The following is a 14,100-nucleotide window of genomic DNA, read 5'->3' as shown; positions in this document are numbered from 1 at the left end:
ACTTGTTGCCCGTGGTGAGTTTCGTGCGAAAGGGCGTAAATGCATGGTGATAGATCCGGAGACCAAGAATATTGTAACGGGTGCAAGAGAAGAAAAGTCAGAAACTAGTTTATTATGGGTGAACTTGTGCCCTGAAAATTATGTGCGAAAAGATGGAAGAGTCCGCTAGAGCGTTCCAAAACAAAAACTGTTCATCTGCCAACGCACCTTCTTCTTCACAGCTCCAACCCACACTGACTCGTGCCTGTGAACAAGAGGCATGAGTCGTGCGGCCCCAAGCAAGAGTGCGCACAAGACTGTGGACGCTGATTCTTCATAATGTCGGATATTGTAAACAGTCTCTGTGGCAATATTAGGCTAAAGCTACTATGGCGTCCACCTCACTTGGAAACTAGATGTGTGGAAGGGGCGCTTCAAGCTTATAGGCCCGGGAAGTCTATAGAGAGAGAAAAAAAAACATGGAGATGTGCTGGTATTGAGCAATGGATGGCAAGAAACCTAGATGTGGCCTTAGAGCTCAAGTATGGCGTCATTGTCAGCTCAATACCACACATTATGACCATCTTTGGTCACCAGTGCCTAGTGCTCATTCCTGGTAGGCCTCCGCTCTGTCTTCGTTGCAAGCGAGTGGGACACGTTCGTCGACAGTGCAAAACACCGCGGTGCTTGCAGTGCCACCGCTTTGGTCATCTGTCGGATACTTACGTGTCGACCTACACAAACCGTCTAGCACACAGGAGCCTCATCTCGACCATCTAATGGATGCCACAGAAGTCATCGATGCGTCCGGAGAAGCAGTGAGTGGAAACACTGAAAATGAACAGTTGGACATCGAGCCGGTGCCAAACAGTCACAATGACGCTGTTAAAAGCGCATGTGATGCTACCCGGGAAGATGCTGTCAGCGAACGCGGCTCGAAAAAAACCACAGGGAAAACCTCCTGATGAAGTTGTAGAACAGGCTATGGATAGCTGCCAGCCAAGAAAACGCCCTGCGCCGGAGAGTGCCGAAGCAAGAGTGGCTGCATATGATGTAGCAGAACACGTGTCTTCATGTGGACAACGTGTTGTGTCCTTTGGAAGTGGTGGTCGCCTGTGCCAACGTACTCAAGAAGGTGCCACAAAAAAGTGCAACGGATGAAAATCCACCATTTTGCCAGTGGCAGAAGGGGATCAAAAACAAAATGGCTACTCCGCTTACCTTCCCTCTGTGTGTAGCGAAACGGCTACTCCGCTTACCTTCCCCCTGTGTGTACGACACTAAACATACGTGGCTTAAGAAATGGAAAGCGTCAGCGGCAGTTAAATCACGTGCTTAGGCAACAAGACGTTGATGCTGTAGCGGTGCAAGAAACAAAGATTTCTTCAGCTCGAGATGTAAGCTCTGCACTGGAAACTTTTCCAGATCTGTACAGTGGCCACGCACGTGGTGCTTCCGCTAGATGATTCTTATTAGTTAGAAAGCGGCGGGGTCAGTCTTTGGTGTCGCTGCATATTGATGGAGAGGGCCGTCTTGTTTGCTGTGACATCTCTCTTAATTCAGAAAATTAGAGGTTTGTGTTTATGCTACCTCAAATGATGGAGGCGGAAATGTTGTAGGCCTGTGTGCTCAGATTTGGGTACTGTTAGGTTTGGCCTGGAGATTCGTCTCTCAATCCCTTCGGCGCCCAGTCTGCCAGACGCTGTCGAAGATTTGAGTAATTACCCAGACCAAGCAAAGGCGAGTTCCCGGCTTTCAAGTGCGGACCCTTTTGTCGTCTCTCTGAGCAGAAACGGCGACTCATCGGGCGACGGGGAGGCTGGCATGACAGGCGCCAGAGCTGACGGCGGAGCGGCGCTTCTTTAATCCTCAGTCGAGTAGCCGACCGGCCGACTGCTTATGCCCGCCAGGCATTTTCCCTGCTGGCCGGAGGATGAGACGTCCTGTCGCCGCGACGCCACGACGAAAGAGGACAACAGGGACGGCGTCTTCGTGGAAGAGGCCGAGGCGGCCACCGCAAATCACCCCGCTAATGAAGCGAACAAATCGGCGGACCCTTTGAAGTATGCTGCTTGGATCGTGGGAACTCTCAACTAACGGCACACACACGACGAGGAAGAGCCCTGCTGGCGCCACCACAGTGCAGTGTTCATGTGGACCGTGCATGCTCGCCCCCCTCACCTGTGTGTGCGTGATTGGTGGTCGACTCGGAGAGGAGGAGCCCGACAGGGCATAAAACGACGCGGCAGAGTGCTGGACGTCGCTCTGAACGATGTAACGGTCAACCACCACCCTCGTGGTTTGTGAAACCACTAACCCTTCTTTTCTGTAAATATGTGTAAATAGTACCATAAACCATGTTTTTGTTTTTCGCATCCTCCAACGACCTACTTCCTTCCTTTCAACATCTTGCAACTGGTGGCAGCGGTGGGATGCCATCAGCGAGCGACCTTCCTTCCCATCTCTTACAGTACACGTTAAAGAACCCCAGGTGGTCGAAATTTCCGGAGCCCTCCACTACGGCGTCTCTCATAATCATATGGTGGTTTTGGGACGTTAAACCCCACAAATCAATCAATGCTACCTCAAATGTGAATGAAAGGAAAGCTTTCTTCTTATCCTTAGCTCCATTGCTAAACACTGATAGACACTTGATTGTGTTAGGGAACTTAAACTGCGCTTGTGACCCTAGTGGTCACTCATATTTGACAAATCGTTACGATGCGAGTGCCGCTTTACTGCAACAAATAATGAATGACCATAATCTGATATAAGTGCGAGAGAATGCGCCTGCCTCATTGAAGTTTACGCATTTTCAGGGCGTTTCTCATGCTCGGCTCGATCGTGTCCATGTCTCTATAAACCTATGGTCGCTCTTTCAGAGCTATGATGTAAAACCTATATTTTTCACTTATCAATGTTTAGTGGCAGTTTCATGGGGTCCTAGAAAATTTCGCAAGATTTTACCATATTCGGAATAATGGAAGCTAAACGTACAGCTCTTGCAAGAAGAAACTTTTGTTAAAATAGTCTGCTGCATCTGGTAATCCAATATCGACAGCTGTCAATTTCTGCTCAATGGGATATGTTCAAAAAAAAGTTAAGAATGAAGCGATTAGCGTCTCATGTGAGCTAGCACAAAGAAAGAAAGATGAAAAACGCTATCTTAACGATTTACTTAATAGGTGTCAGAGGTCCCGTTAATTAGGGAGGCGATCGCCGGGCTAATTCCAAGGGCCGAAGTATTGGCACCCCGAACTGCACCACGAAAGCGCGGACAACTTAGAAGTGGTCCTTTTTGGCACGCCAGCAGACGCCGGCTGTGGCCCTAAGAACAAATCACAGCCGAGAGTTCATAAACAAACAAATATGGCAGATCAAACGATACACAAATATGCGCACTCCACAATAGTTGAATACGATATGTCTCCAATCAAACAGCGTACACAAACAACAATACGCGCTACAATGCAATCACATCCATCGAACATCCAAGACACTTGAAGACTAAAGAGTTCGAAAGCTTTTCAGTCCAAAGTCCTTGGAACAAAGTGTGAATGATACTTTTCCAAGAATCGCTCACTCAATGTCCAGTGCTGTTGTCGATCCGCCGCCCCCGAAGTTTCTCTAGCAGGAAACCTCGCGTCTTCGATTGGCTCTTCAAGCACCAAACTTCGCTGGTAACACGTCTGCTTCCCACTCATTGCGATTGCAGGACGCGTCTTCGCTCTCTGGCGGTAGTCTCACACTATTCTTCTGCTGGTAGCACCAGCCTTCACCCTTCAGGCGGAAACCCTCTTCATCACCTGCTTTGTCACTAAGGACAAAGCCTTCGCCGATACAATACGGCGGAAGACCCTACGCACACTTGCGCAAAACTTTCATCTCCTGCCTACGCACACGGCCGCAAACTTTCTTCTTCTCCTGTTTTCCCTTCTTTGCTGCTCGCTTAAATACCTTTCGCGCTAGATTCCAAAAAGTTCTCATCGTTTCCTCAGCTCGATGCACCGCCATGGCTAGGGAAAGAGCGAGACGTTTCGAGGGCCGACCGCGTCACGTGACGCAACTCTGCATCACCACGCCCCTTTCCTTCGAGAACCTTCTGGGGCTTGCTCAGCCGCCGATGTGAGGAGGTTGGTCGGCGAAACTACGCTTCAGAGGGGGGGGGGGGGGAGAGACGGCGCGCCTGAGGAGTCTTTGGATGCTTGGTTTCTTCTTTATCGCTGACCTTGAGGCGCCTCTCTGGCGCTTGCTCGCCAGAATTCGGCGGCGCGCTCCTTTTTGGGCGCTTGTTTGTGACAATAGGCTTCATGATTTTGAAAGTCATGAGCCGGGGCTGTACGGGGATGAAATACATATAGTTTGAGCACAAATACAGAAATACGAAACAGGGGCATACAGGCATACAGAAGAGCAATGATTCGTTTTTGTGTTATTCGTTTCACTGGAGATGAACCAACAAAAACAGCTCTTGGGGATGAAAAGCAATACGCACTCTCCAAGCAGACATTACAAATTAATACCTGTGTCACACGGGCGCGCAAAATGTCTTTTAAGTAAGCGGTCTTTTACGAAGTTGAAAGACTTTTAACAAAAAGGTGTTTGCGGCGCAGACACAGGGCAGCAACGATCTCCTTTTAGTGTTTTCGTTCGAAGACGCTAGCGAAAGCGTGGCGCTAGCAGTTAAAAGAGAAAGCAATGAAAATTAAACGATGCATCACGGTGTACAAATTAAAGACTTGTTGCACTGCTCGTTTCTTCAAATAAATTTAAGAATAAGAGATGAAGAAACACCAATGTGAATGTTTTTTGCACTAGATAAGGAAGCATTCCCATAACTAGCGACGTGCACAAGTCCGTCTGGCACCACTGTGCTTTTATTTACCGTATTTGTTTTTCGCTGCTCTCGACTGCTCTCGACACGTTATGGGCGACCGTACCGGAGAAAAAGCGAGGATCGCAAGCCTCACGGCCTGCCTTCTCGCTCTGGAAAGCGAGGCAGACGCTGCAAAAGCCGCCAAGGAGAGGATAAAGCAGCGCAAGACCGAGCGTCACCTCGTGATATTGCCGACGCGTTGTAGCTGCTTACGAGAGTAGAAAAGGAAATAACCATTAAAAAAGTTCATTACACCTTCTGCAGGATATGTAATTTGTTTTTACAAAGAGTTTTGGTGACAGAAAAATAAGCATTCGCTCTTTTTTTTCCCACCACACGAAAATTGCTGGCGCCCACTGCTTTCGAGGCTACTCATTCGGAGCCGTAAAAGAGATCGACGAACGCCGTTTACGAAAAAGACCGCTTCTGAAAAGGAGTTCGCTCTGCGCCGTGTGTCTGCTGTCAGGAACTCCTTTGCGGAAAAAGACCGCTTACTTAAAAGACTTTTAAGTGCCCGTGTGACAGGGGTACAAGTCAAATGGCTCCATATACACAGACACAGCAAATAGTAGCAGCTTTTAAGGGTCATTACAAAAGCCTCATCACCACGACTAAGCCAACGGATGACTATGAAGGAAAAGCTGAATGATTCATTGCTTTAATGTCATATTCACAGGAAGATGATCGCCTCACCATTGATGGACCGATAACTAAGGAGTAAATTAAGATTGCAATCAGAACTTTGCTGAGAAACAAAACTCCAGGACCAGATGGCCTAATCGCGGGATTTTACATGACGTTTCAAGAACTTCTCATTCCTTTCCTTGAGGCACTTTTTAAATAAGCGTATGAACTTGGGGAACTTCCTCCTTCCTTTTATGAGGCCCATGCTACTTTGATACCGAAAAGCATCGATAGTGAAGATTTAAAAGAGTAACTGGATATAGACCTATATATTCATGTAACGGCGATTATGAGATATTTGCAAAAATCCTCACAAACAGGTTGCAAACAGTGATTACTAAAAGTGTAGGCGCCCATCAAACATGTGGAATAAGAGGCCGTTCTAAACAGACGAGTATCCATGTAGCGCGATCAGTCCTTGAGTGCACTAAAGATAACATGAATCAGGTAGCTCTTTTTCAGATTGACCTGTCTAGGGCGTTTGGTGAGGTACGACATGATTTTTTGTTTCAACTGCTCAGACATCTCCAGTTAGGGGATGTGTTGTGCAATGGCATATCACTATGTTATAAAAAGTGCATAACAGGAATAATTGTGAATTGCGTGCTTTCAGGTATAATAGAGGTAAATTCATCAGTGCGTCAGGGTTGTCCGCCTTCCCCTTTACTTTTTGCAGTATACTTGGAATGACTTTTCCAAGTGTGCTACTTAATTCTGGTATTAGAGGATATAGACATGAAGCCGAGGGAATTAAAGTACTAGCCTACTCTGATGACATCGCCTTCTTCTGCGTGGATAAACTGAGTGTTCAGGAAACAGTTAACACCACTATGCGTTTCTGTGAAATTTCCGGAGCTAATATAAATTTGATAAAACCAGGAGATTCTGGCTGGGCGCGTGGGCACTAACTCCCTCGGTTTTCGCAAATATACACTGGAACGGAGCTCCAGCACGTTATCTTGGTGTGCCTCTTGATAACCACCGTAATAGTGGCCCTCATTGGTCGTCTGCCATAACCACTATCTGTCGAAAGGTATTAACATGGCAAGGACGAGATCTTTCCGTTTTTTTGAGAGCCAAAGTATGCAACATCTTTCTTGCATCAAAAATTGTCTACATTCTGCAAGTATTTCATTGCTCTCGCGTACGTATCCAGGCATTACACAGGATGTTTGCCTGCTTTATTTGGAATTCTTCATGGGAAGCCATGCGAAAAGACAACCTTTTTTTTTTCGCTTGAGAAAGGGGAGCTCGGTCTTGTGCATTTTTCTGTACGACAACTGGTGATGCGATTTTTCTATCTTAAGAGTGTGTGTCACCCGTTTCTTCTGGCTGTTATCCAGAACCGTCTTGTTACCACCTGCCTTTTCTTTTTGTCACGACAAGAGTTGCTGAAAACTCGCAATTGTGGAGTTTCTTGAAAGAAATTGTTGAGGCTATGCACTTTTTGAAAACCAGATTCACTTTAGAATATCTTTACAGTGTAGACAGGACGACACTCACTGCTGCACTCATCAGCACCCTTTTCACTGAACCTGCTTACCGACAGTATTAATGTATCTCGACCTGGCAATGATGTGTTATACCGTGTGCATAAAATGTGTATACCGCCAGCAGCGAAAACGTTTTTTTAAGCTACACACCTCAACATTACCAGTAAATACGTGGCTTCACGAAAAAGGTATATACGTGCCCTGGTCTCTACATTGCAGACTGTGCAATTAGCCTGAAACAATCAAGCATTGTTTTATTCATTGCCGTGATACGTGTCCATTCTAGTACATTCTTAAGAGAACAATAAAAAAAAAGAATTTCCTATTACAGCTCACGGTGTTAGGTTCTTACCGTTCAAAAAGACCATTAACAATAATACACCATATGATTTAATTATGTTATTGGGCCTTTATTCATTATGGAGGAGCCGCATGACTGACAGACATGCTGAGCCACCTCGTTCGATGAAGGCTGTTTTCCGAGAAGCAGCAGCCAATGTATGTAGTGTCGTAGAGACGTTCGACCCTGTTCCGGAGTGGCTTGGAGGTTCGTTGGACTTTGTGAAATTGTCTTCCGCGTGTGGGCTTGCGAGCATAATTTTGAAACATTTAATTGTACACATATTTCTGATAACCTTTGATTACAATATTTCCATGTAGTAAAAAGAAGTACCATCGTGGCTTTGTGGTAAAACACCTGCTTGCCACGCGAATGGCCCGGGTTCGATCCTCACTGGAACCTAAAATTTTATTCTTTGCTTTATTTGCTTTTTTCTCTATTTTCCGCTCATGGACTATTTTTCGCTCACAAACAACGGTGCCGACGCCGACGGTGGAATTTCTGCGACACGAGCTCTCTAACGCCATCGCGTTTAAAAGAGAGCAATGTTATACCATTATACCTGGTTTTTAATGTTACCCTGCGGTGTCGCCGCAGGGAACTGATCCGGCTCATCAACGCAACGGACTTCCACGGCGTGAGCGGCCACGTGCGCTTCTATCGGTCGAGTCGTCTGACAGACGTCATCATCCGGCAGTGGGTGAACGGGAGCCAGCACCACGTGGGCACCTACAGCCCTGGCGTCGGTGACGAGGGAGACCGGCTGGCTCTGGGGCCCTCGGAATCGCTAAGCGCCATCCACTGGCCCGCCGGCCGAAACGAAGGCGACGGTGGTGAAGACCCTGTGTTGTGCCCGCTCGAAGGACTGCGCCGTCTGCTCAACACTAGCTGTGACTTGGCCATCGTCGTCGCCAACGTCATCGGACTGGGTCTGTTCGCGTTGCTCATGATCAGTGGTTGCGTCGTCTTCAAGAGGAGGTATGCAAACCTCTTTGCTGCACTTGCATTGCGCCCTATTCGTGCGTCTACGACCTTCTCGGTTGGAATTTCGGCTTGTTAGAGCTACTGCACGAGCTTCCCTTGCAGAACTCCCTTAAAGGGAACATTTACAGTAGCTTTCAGTCTTGTTGATTCACCCTGATGGCGTTTGTGAAGATTCTACATCCAGCACCATGCCCGTGAGGGGGCGCTGGCAAACACTTCTAAAGCCTTTCTTCCACACGCATGCATACATACGATAAATACCCAAGAAAGTGACGAGGTAAGTTCATTGATCAGGGATCGCATGTGTAATGCGGGAGATATGGGTTCGATGGCTATGTGCGGCAAGTTGTAGTTCTGTCCACTTACTCTTACGAAAAAATTATTCAAGCTCACGCAACCTCTGACTTCAGTGTGTGCTTTCTTGATAAATTTACGCAAATATATCCATGTCTACACTGTAGCATCGGTGCTCAGAGAAATGGTAAACTTTTTCCCCTTCTTTAACACATACCCTGCCTTGGCACATACCGCAATAGCCATTGCTCGAATGCATATTGTAATATCACGATTCAGCAGAATAGTTTCATGTCCGACATGAGTGGGCTTCTCATGCTACTTGTAATGTTTGCTTTTCTTATTTTTGACGCATAATAAGCGTGTGTCATTACAGACTGCATTATTGTGAACTGCACTCAGTGGCTTTCCTGTGCCGTCCATAACTATATATTCGGCAGCTTGGAAGGCATGCTTTAGTTTTGGTATCGCTTCGCCTTTTCGTGGCGACTCATAATTTATCGCTATGTTATAATTGTCCTGATAAGCACCGTATAATCAAGAAAGCAACTCTCGCTTCCCTAGCCCCGACGTTCACTACTCGGTTGTTCCAGGTACGAAGAAAAGGTAAAGCAGACAGAGGCACGCATGCGAGAGCTAGGACTGCTGACGTCGAATCATCTACCGTCCCTGGATGGTTGGGAAATGCCACGGGACCACATTGTAATCAACCGCAAGTTAGGTGAAGGGGCCTTCGGTACTGTGTTCGGAGGAGAAGCGCTAGTGACAGACCAGTGCTGGCAAGCCGTAGCTGTCAAGACGCTTAAGGTCGGTGCCATCATCGAAGAGAAGGTATGACATTCGCTTTTGAACACGTCCACTTTCTTCGTGCTTCTATTGCATGCGCTTCTCTCGGCGTGTATATTGCTACTTGGTCGATATGTTGCGCAAAAAAAGCACTGCTGTGATTGGTTACGCGCTGTGGAAGTCGCTTCTTGCGAACTGCAAAGCCGTGCGCTACTCGCAGCTGGACTTCCTGAGCGAGGCGGAGATGATGAAGCGTTTCGACCACAAGAACATTGTGCGGCTGCTGGGCGTGTGCACGACGGGTGAGCCTGTGTACACGGTAATGGAGTTCATGCTGTACGGTGACCTGAAGACGTATCTGCTTGCCCGCCGACATTTGGTTAAGGAGAGTGAGCGCCACAAGTCCGAAGAAGTGTCCGACCGCTGCCTGACGGCCATGGCGTTGGACGTAGCACGCGGGTTAAGCTACCTTGCCGACCTGAAGTATGTACACCGCGACTTGGCCTGCCGGAACTGCCTCGTCAATGCTGGCCGCACTGTCAAGATTGGAGACTTCGGCATGTGCCGTCCCATGTATGACTCGGACTATTACCGCTTCAACAAGCGTGGCATGCTTCCCGTCCGGTGGATGGCACCCGAGAGCCTCAACGATGGTATCTTCACTACCATGTCTGACGTCTGGAGCTATGGTGTGCTGCTGTACGAGATCATCACCTTCGCCAGTTTCCCGTACCAGGGACTCTCTAACAACCAGGTCCTCGAGTATGTCAAGGGATACAACACCCTGCCCGTTCCCAACGGCTGCAAGCCTGAGCTGTAAGCTGAGCGCCTCGATATTTTCCAATAATTAATTCAACATTCTGAGAATGGTGCGTTCTGGCATAATGCCGCTCATTATGATTACACAACTATAACGTCCTGTGCCAATATGGCTGGAACGTGTCTCATATATATGATGGTCTCCACTCCGCTATAATTCTTAATTATTTGTTCGGCTGTATCACATTCGGCAAGAATTCATCATGAATGGTGATCTGCCGCTAACCCTCAAGTGGAAGGTATATAACCACTGCATCTGGCCAGTAAAATAAAAGTTTATCCAATCCAAAAATAAAAGTTTATCCAATTCAATCCAATCTGGCCAGTAATTACCTTGGGAGCAGAAACCTGGAGGCTTAAAAGAGGGTTCAGCTTAAATTGAGGACGACGCAGCGAGCGATGGAAAGGAAAATGATAGGTGTAACATTAAGAGACAAGGAGAGAGCATAGTGGATCAGGGAACAAACCGGGGTTAAGGATGTCCTAGTTGTAATAAAAGAAAAGAAATGGACATGGGCCGGACACGTAGCACGTAGACAGGATAACCGCTGGTCATTAAAACTGACTGGATTCCCAGAGAAGGCAAACGCACGGAGGGGAGACAGAAAGTTAGGTGGGTCGATGAAATTGAAAAGTTCGCAGGTATAACGTGGCATCAGAAAGCACAAGACCGGGTTGATTGGCGGATTATGGGAGAGGCCTTTGCCCTGCAGTGGGCTTAGTCAGGCTGATGATGATTGCCAAACAGCTACATGCACATTTGTAACAAAACGTGCAGCTTTTCTTTATAGTATATCGGTTGTACAATGTCCAGAAAATGTTATGTGCGCCAGGCAGATGCTTAATGCGCACACGGTTGCGCGGCCCGCACACGCAGGGAGGCTCTTCTACTGCGCTGCTGGGCGCGCAGCCCATCATTGCGGCCCACGGCGTGCGAAATCGTCGAGATCCTGGCTAACGACACCAAGCTCATCTCCCCTTGCCTGGACCTGCCCCCAGCCAGCGTACAGGTGGAGGGCACCGATTCGCTGGAGCTGACCGCCATCGGCGACCGCGGCCGCCTCCACTCCATCTCGTCGCTGGCCCGGCGTGTGGAGTCCACAGAGCGCTCTGCTGCCGTCGTGGTGGCCCAGCAGCAACAACAGCCGGGTTCCCCAGTTCCACCGCCACGTAATCAGTACGTCACTCTTCGCCTGCTCAGTCGTGCCAGCAGGCTTGACGACGTCGGGTGCGACATGACGTCCCTGTGAGCCTCGTCTTCTAAAGACGGGAGCCGTCTCTCTTTAAAGACTTCTTTTTTGCACTGTATTGTGCCGCGCGTCATTTGTTAGGCACGAGTTGTGAATCATGTAGATGCCTGAACACCCAGGTAAGCGTTTCTTTTTTCTTTCAGCCCGGCGTGTCTTATCCATCCTGAACTTCGCCCTAATGTTGCCAACCACCAGCAAACACATGAGCCGCCCAAGACAATATCACCGCTTCTGGGAAGCTTGCGGAAAACGCCAAGGTTCTTGTACTCGGCGCGTTTGGCAACCACGACGCTGACCTAGCGCCATTCCCGTCCCGGTGTCTCGTCAGTCAAGGGTGCGCTTGCGCAGCCACGCCACTTGTTTCGAGCACTGCCGCACTACGGCGCCTATGGACGCATGCCATGTGGCCGAAACACACCGCGTGGTCACACCGGTTGGCGATGGTGTGCTCTAGTCCTAGATTGCGATGTGCGAGACCATGATCACCCATCACGTGCGCGTGCGCGGTTTTCGATATCTGCGGACTGAACCAGCAACGGAACCAGGCGTGCACGCACCGTTTGTACAGCAGTCGCCGTCACCGTCCATTTTTTTTTTTTGCTTTGAACACCGCAGTGTCTGTGGTCCGGTTTTAGCTGAGCGCCGCCAAGGATTGTCCAGGCTGACCTGTCGGCGCCTTTGACTTTTGTGTTGCTCGGGCTCGGTCACCCGGATGCTGCGTTAATTTATTACTTTTGTGCATACTTTGTTCGCTCCTGCTCTTAGACGAAAGCACACACCCGTCCACAGCCGAATACATGAAAAGTTTATTTTTCGTATATTTTCTTTTGTGTTTGTTTCATTGCGTTATAATAAATGTAATTACTTCTTTTGTACATAATATTCCACCATGCAGTGTGTGCTGTCGTTGGTCGATAAGTTTTTGAAAGAACTGTTATTACGCGTTACTCCTCTTATGAAATAAATACTGCCCTTGCTACTGATATTGATGCACTTACAGATGGAGCTCTTTCATCGAGTTCGATGTTTGTAGAGCTCTCTTTCAAGTGATCATGGCACACATTTCCTTTCAAGATGCATGTTCAATAAATATTCTAGCCGTTTGCATGTATTAACCCTTTCGAAGACCAAAATTGCCTATTTCTCTTATTCATTACGTGTGCTACACATGGTATGTAATCGAAGTACCTGCAAGATTTTTCGCGTCGGACAGTTATCGTGCAAATAAAATGTTTCTTGTCTAGAAAGTTTAGTATATTTCAAATAACGCAATACTCAAATAGGGTGTTTTTTTTTTATTTTGCAAGATGTGAGGTTGGGAATCTTTCAAAATTGCATAATGCTGGCACTTCACTCTTCATGAGGACGTCATCGAAGTGCGAAATAAAGGTATGTTGGAAAGTGAACTCCAAGGGGCTTTCTACGTTATTTTCAGACCGCGCAATAGTTTCTTAGGGAACACCATTGTACGCTAAGCTTTGTTTTATTCACGAAATTACTCAACCTTCTGTGGCTTTTTGTTTGCGTATGTTAGGTAAACGCGCTGGGCAGATACTCCACTTTCTCTCTTGCCCTTCGCATATATATTTATACCAGGTGTCCCAGCCAACTCGAACCAAGATTTCAAAAATAGAAAGATTGATTTGATTAATATGTGAGGTTTAACGTCCCAAAACCACCATATGATTATGAGAGACGCCATAGTGGAGGGCTCCGGAAATTTCGACCACCTGGGGTTCTTTAACGTGCACCCAAATCTGAGCACATGGGCCCACAACATTTCCACCTCCATTAGAAATGCAGTCGCCGCAGCCGGGATTTGATCCCGCCACCTGCGGGACAGCAGCCGAGTACCTTAGCCACTAGACCACCACGGTGGGGCGAAAAAGTAGAAATAGAAAGAAAGCACACGCTCTAGGAAAGTTGTACGGGCTGTATAATAGCGATAATCGTGTGTTCTTAAATCTGTATCTTTTTTTATTAGTAGGCGTTAATTTAACTCAAATAGCAGCATTTTACTTAAGGTTTTATCAATTCAAGCATTAAGTTGTAGAAAGCCCCAGATAGCCCCACAACCAAGCATTTTGAATGTGCTGAAATCTGCATGAAAATTTCTCCGTTCACAAAAAAAAAAGCACTCTGAAAGACGCAAGACGTGAAATAGACGCGCGCTAAGCGGCAGCACACTCGGCCATTGCTGCACTCGTTCGCACGCGGAACGTCAGCGAGCACTGACACGGCGGCTGGATGGAAACGCGGCTAATATGAATATATGCGTGCCCGCGCACCCTCGCTCCGCATAGACAGAGAGCGTGGTGCCGCGTCAAAAAGTCACGCGCCGTAACGCGTACAGCCGCGGCCACGTCTGTCTAAAACACACAAGCGGCCGCTTTTTGCTCTGTGGGGCGAAACCTTAAGGCAATATCAGGCTTTGATGTGGTCAGCCTCACAACTAGGACACGAACGTTCCTGATGAACCACTTCAGAGCCCGAAGCTGTCTCAAGGTTTCGCGTCACGAAGCAAAAACTGGCTGCTCGCGTGCTCTACACAGACGTGGCCGCGGCTGTACGTGTGGTTGGGCCTCGAGTCGCGTG

General features: G+C 47.9%; 1 protein-coding gene across 5 annotated transcripts in view; it reads left to right on the top strand.

Annotated features, from left to right (window-relative positions):
* LOC119176517 (uncharacterized) overlaps positions 1–12,490 on the top strand; it is a 158,018-nt gene extending 145,528 nt beyond the window's left edge. For 4 of the 5 annotated variants that reach the window (XM_075877756.1, XM_075877754.1, XM_075877757.1 and 1 more), the window contains 5 exons: positions 7,970–8,350; positions 9,244–9,481; positions 9,657–10,252; positions 11,133–11,501; positions 11,649–12,490. In XM_075877756.1, the coding sequence (XP_075733871.1) occupies positions 7,970–8,350; positions 9,244–9,481; positions 9,657–10,252; positions 11,133–11,501; positions 11,649–11,805 (1,741 nt within the window). In that variant the 3' untranslated portion in view covers positions 11,806–12,490. The remainder of the gene's footprint in view (positions 1–7,969; positions 8,351–9,243; positions 9,482–9,656; positions 10,253–11,132; positions 11,502–11,648) is intronic. The other variant, XM_037427842.2, reaches the window with a different exon arrangement.
* The last annotated feature ends 1,610 nt before the right edge of the window (positions 12,491–14,100 follow it).

This window comes from Rhipicephalus microplus, chromosome X, assembly GCF_043290135.1.
Source record: "Rhipicephalus microplus isolate Deutch F79 chromosome X, USDA_Rmic, whole genome shotgun sequence".
Taxonomy (NCBI): Eukaryota; Metazoa; Arthropoda; class Arachnida; order Ixodida; family Ixodidae; genus Rhipicephalus; species Rhipicephalus microplus.
Note: the sequence above shows the minus strand (reverse complement) of the source record. Positions and strands in the feature narration are given on the sequence as shown.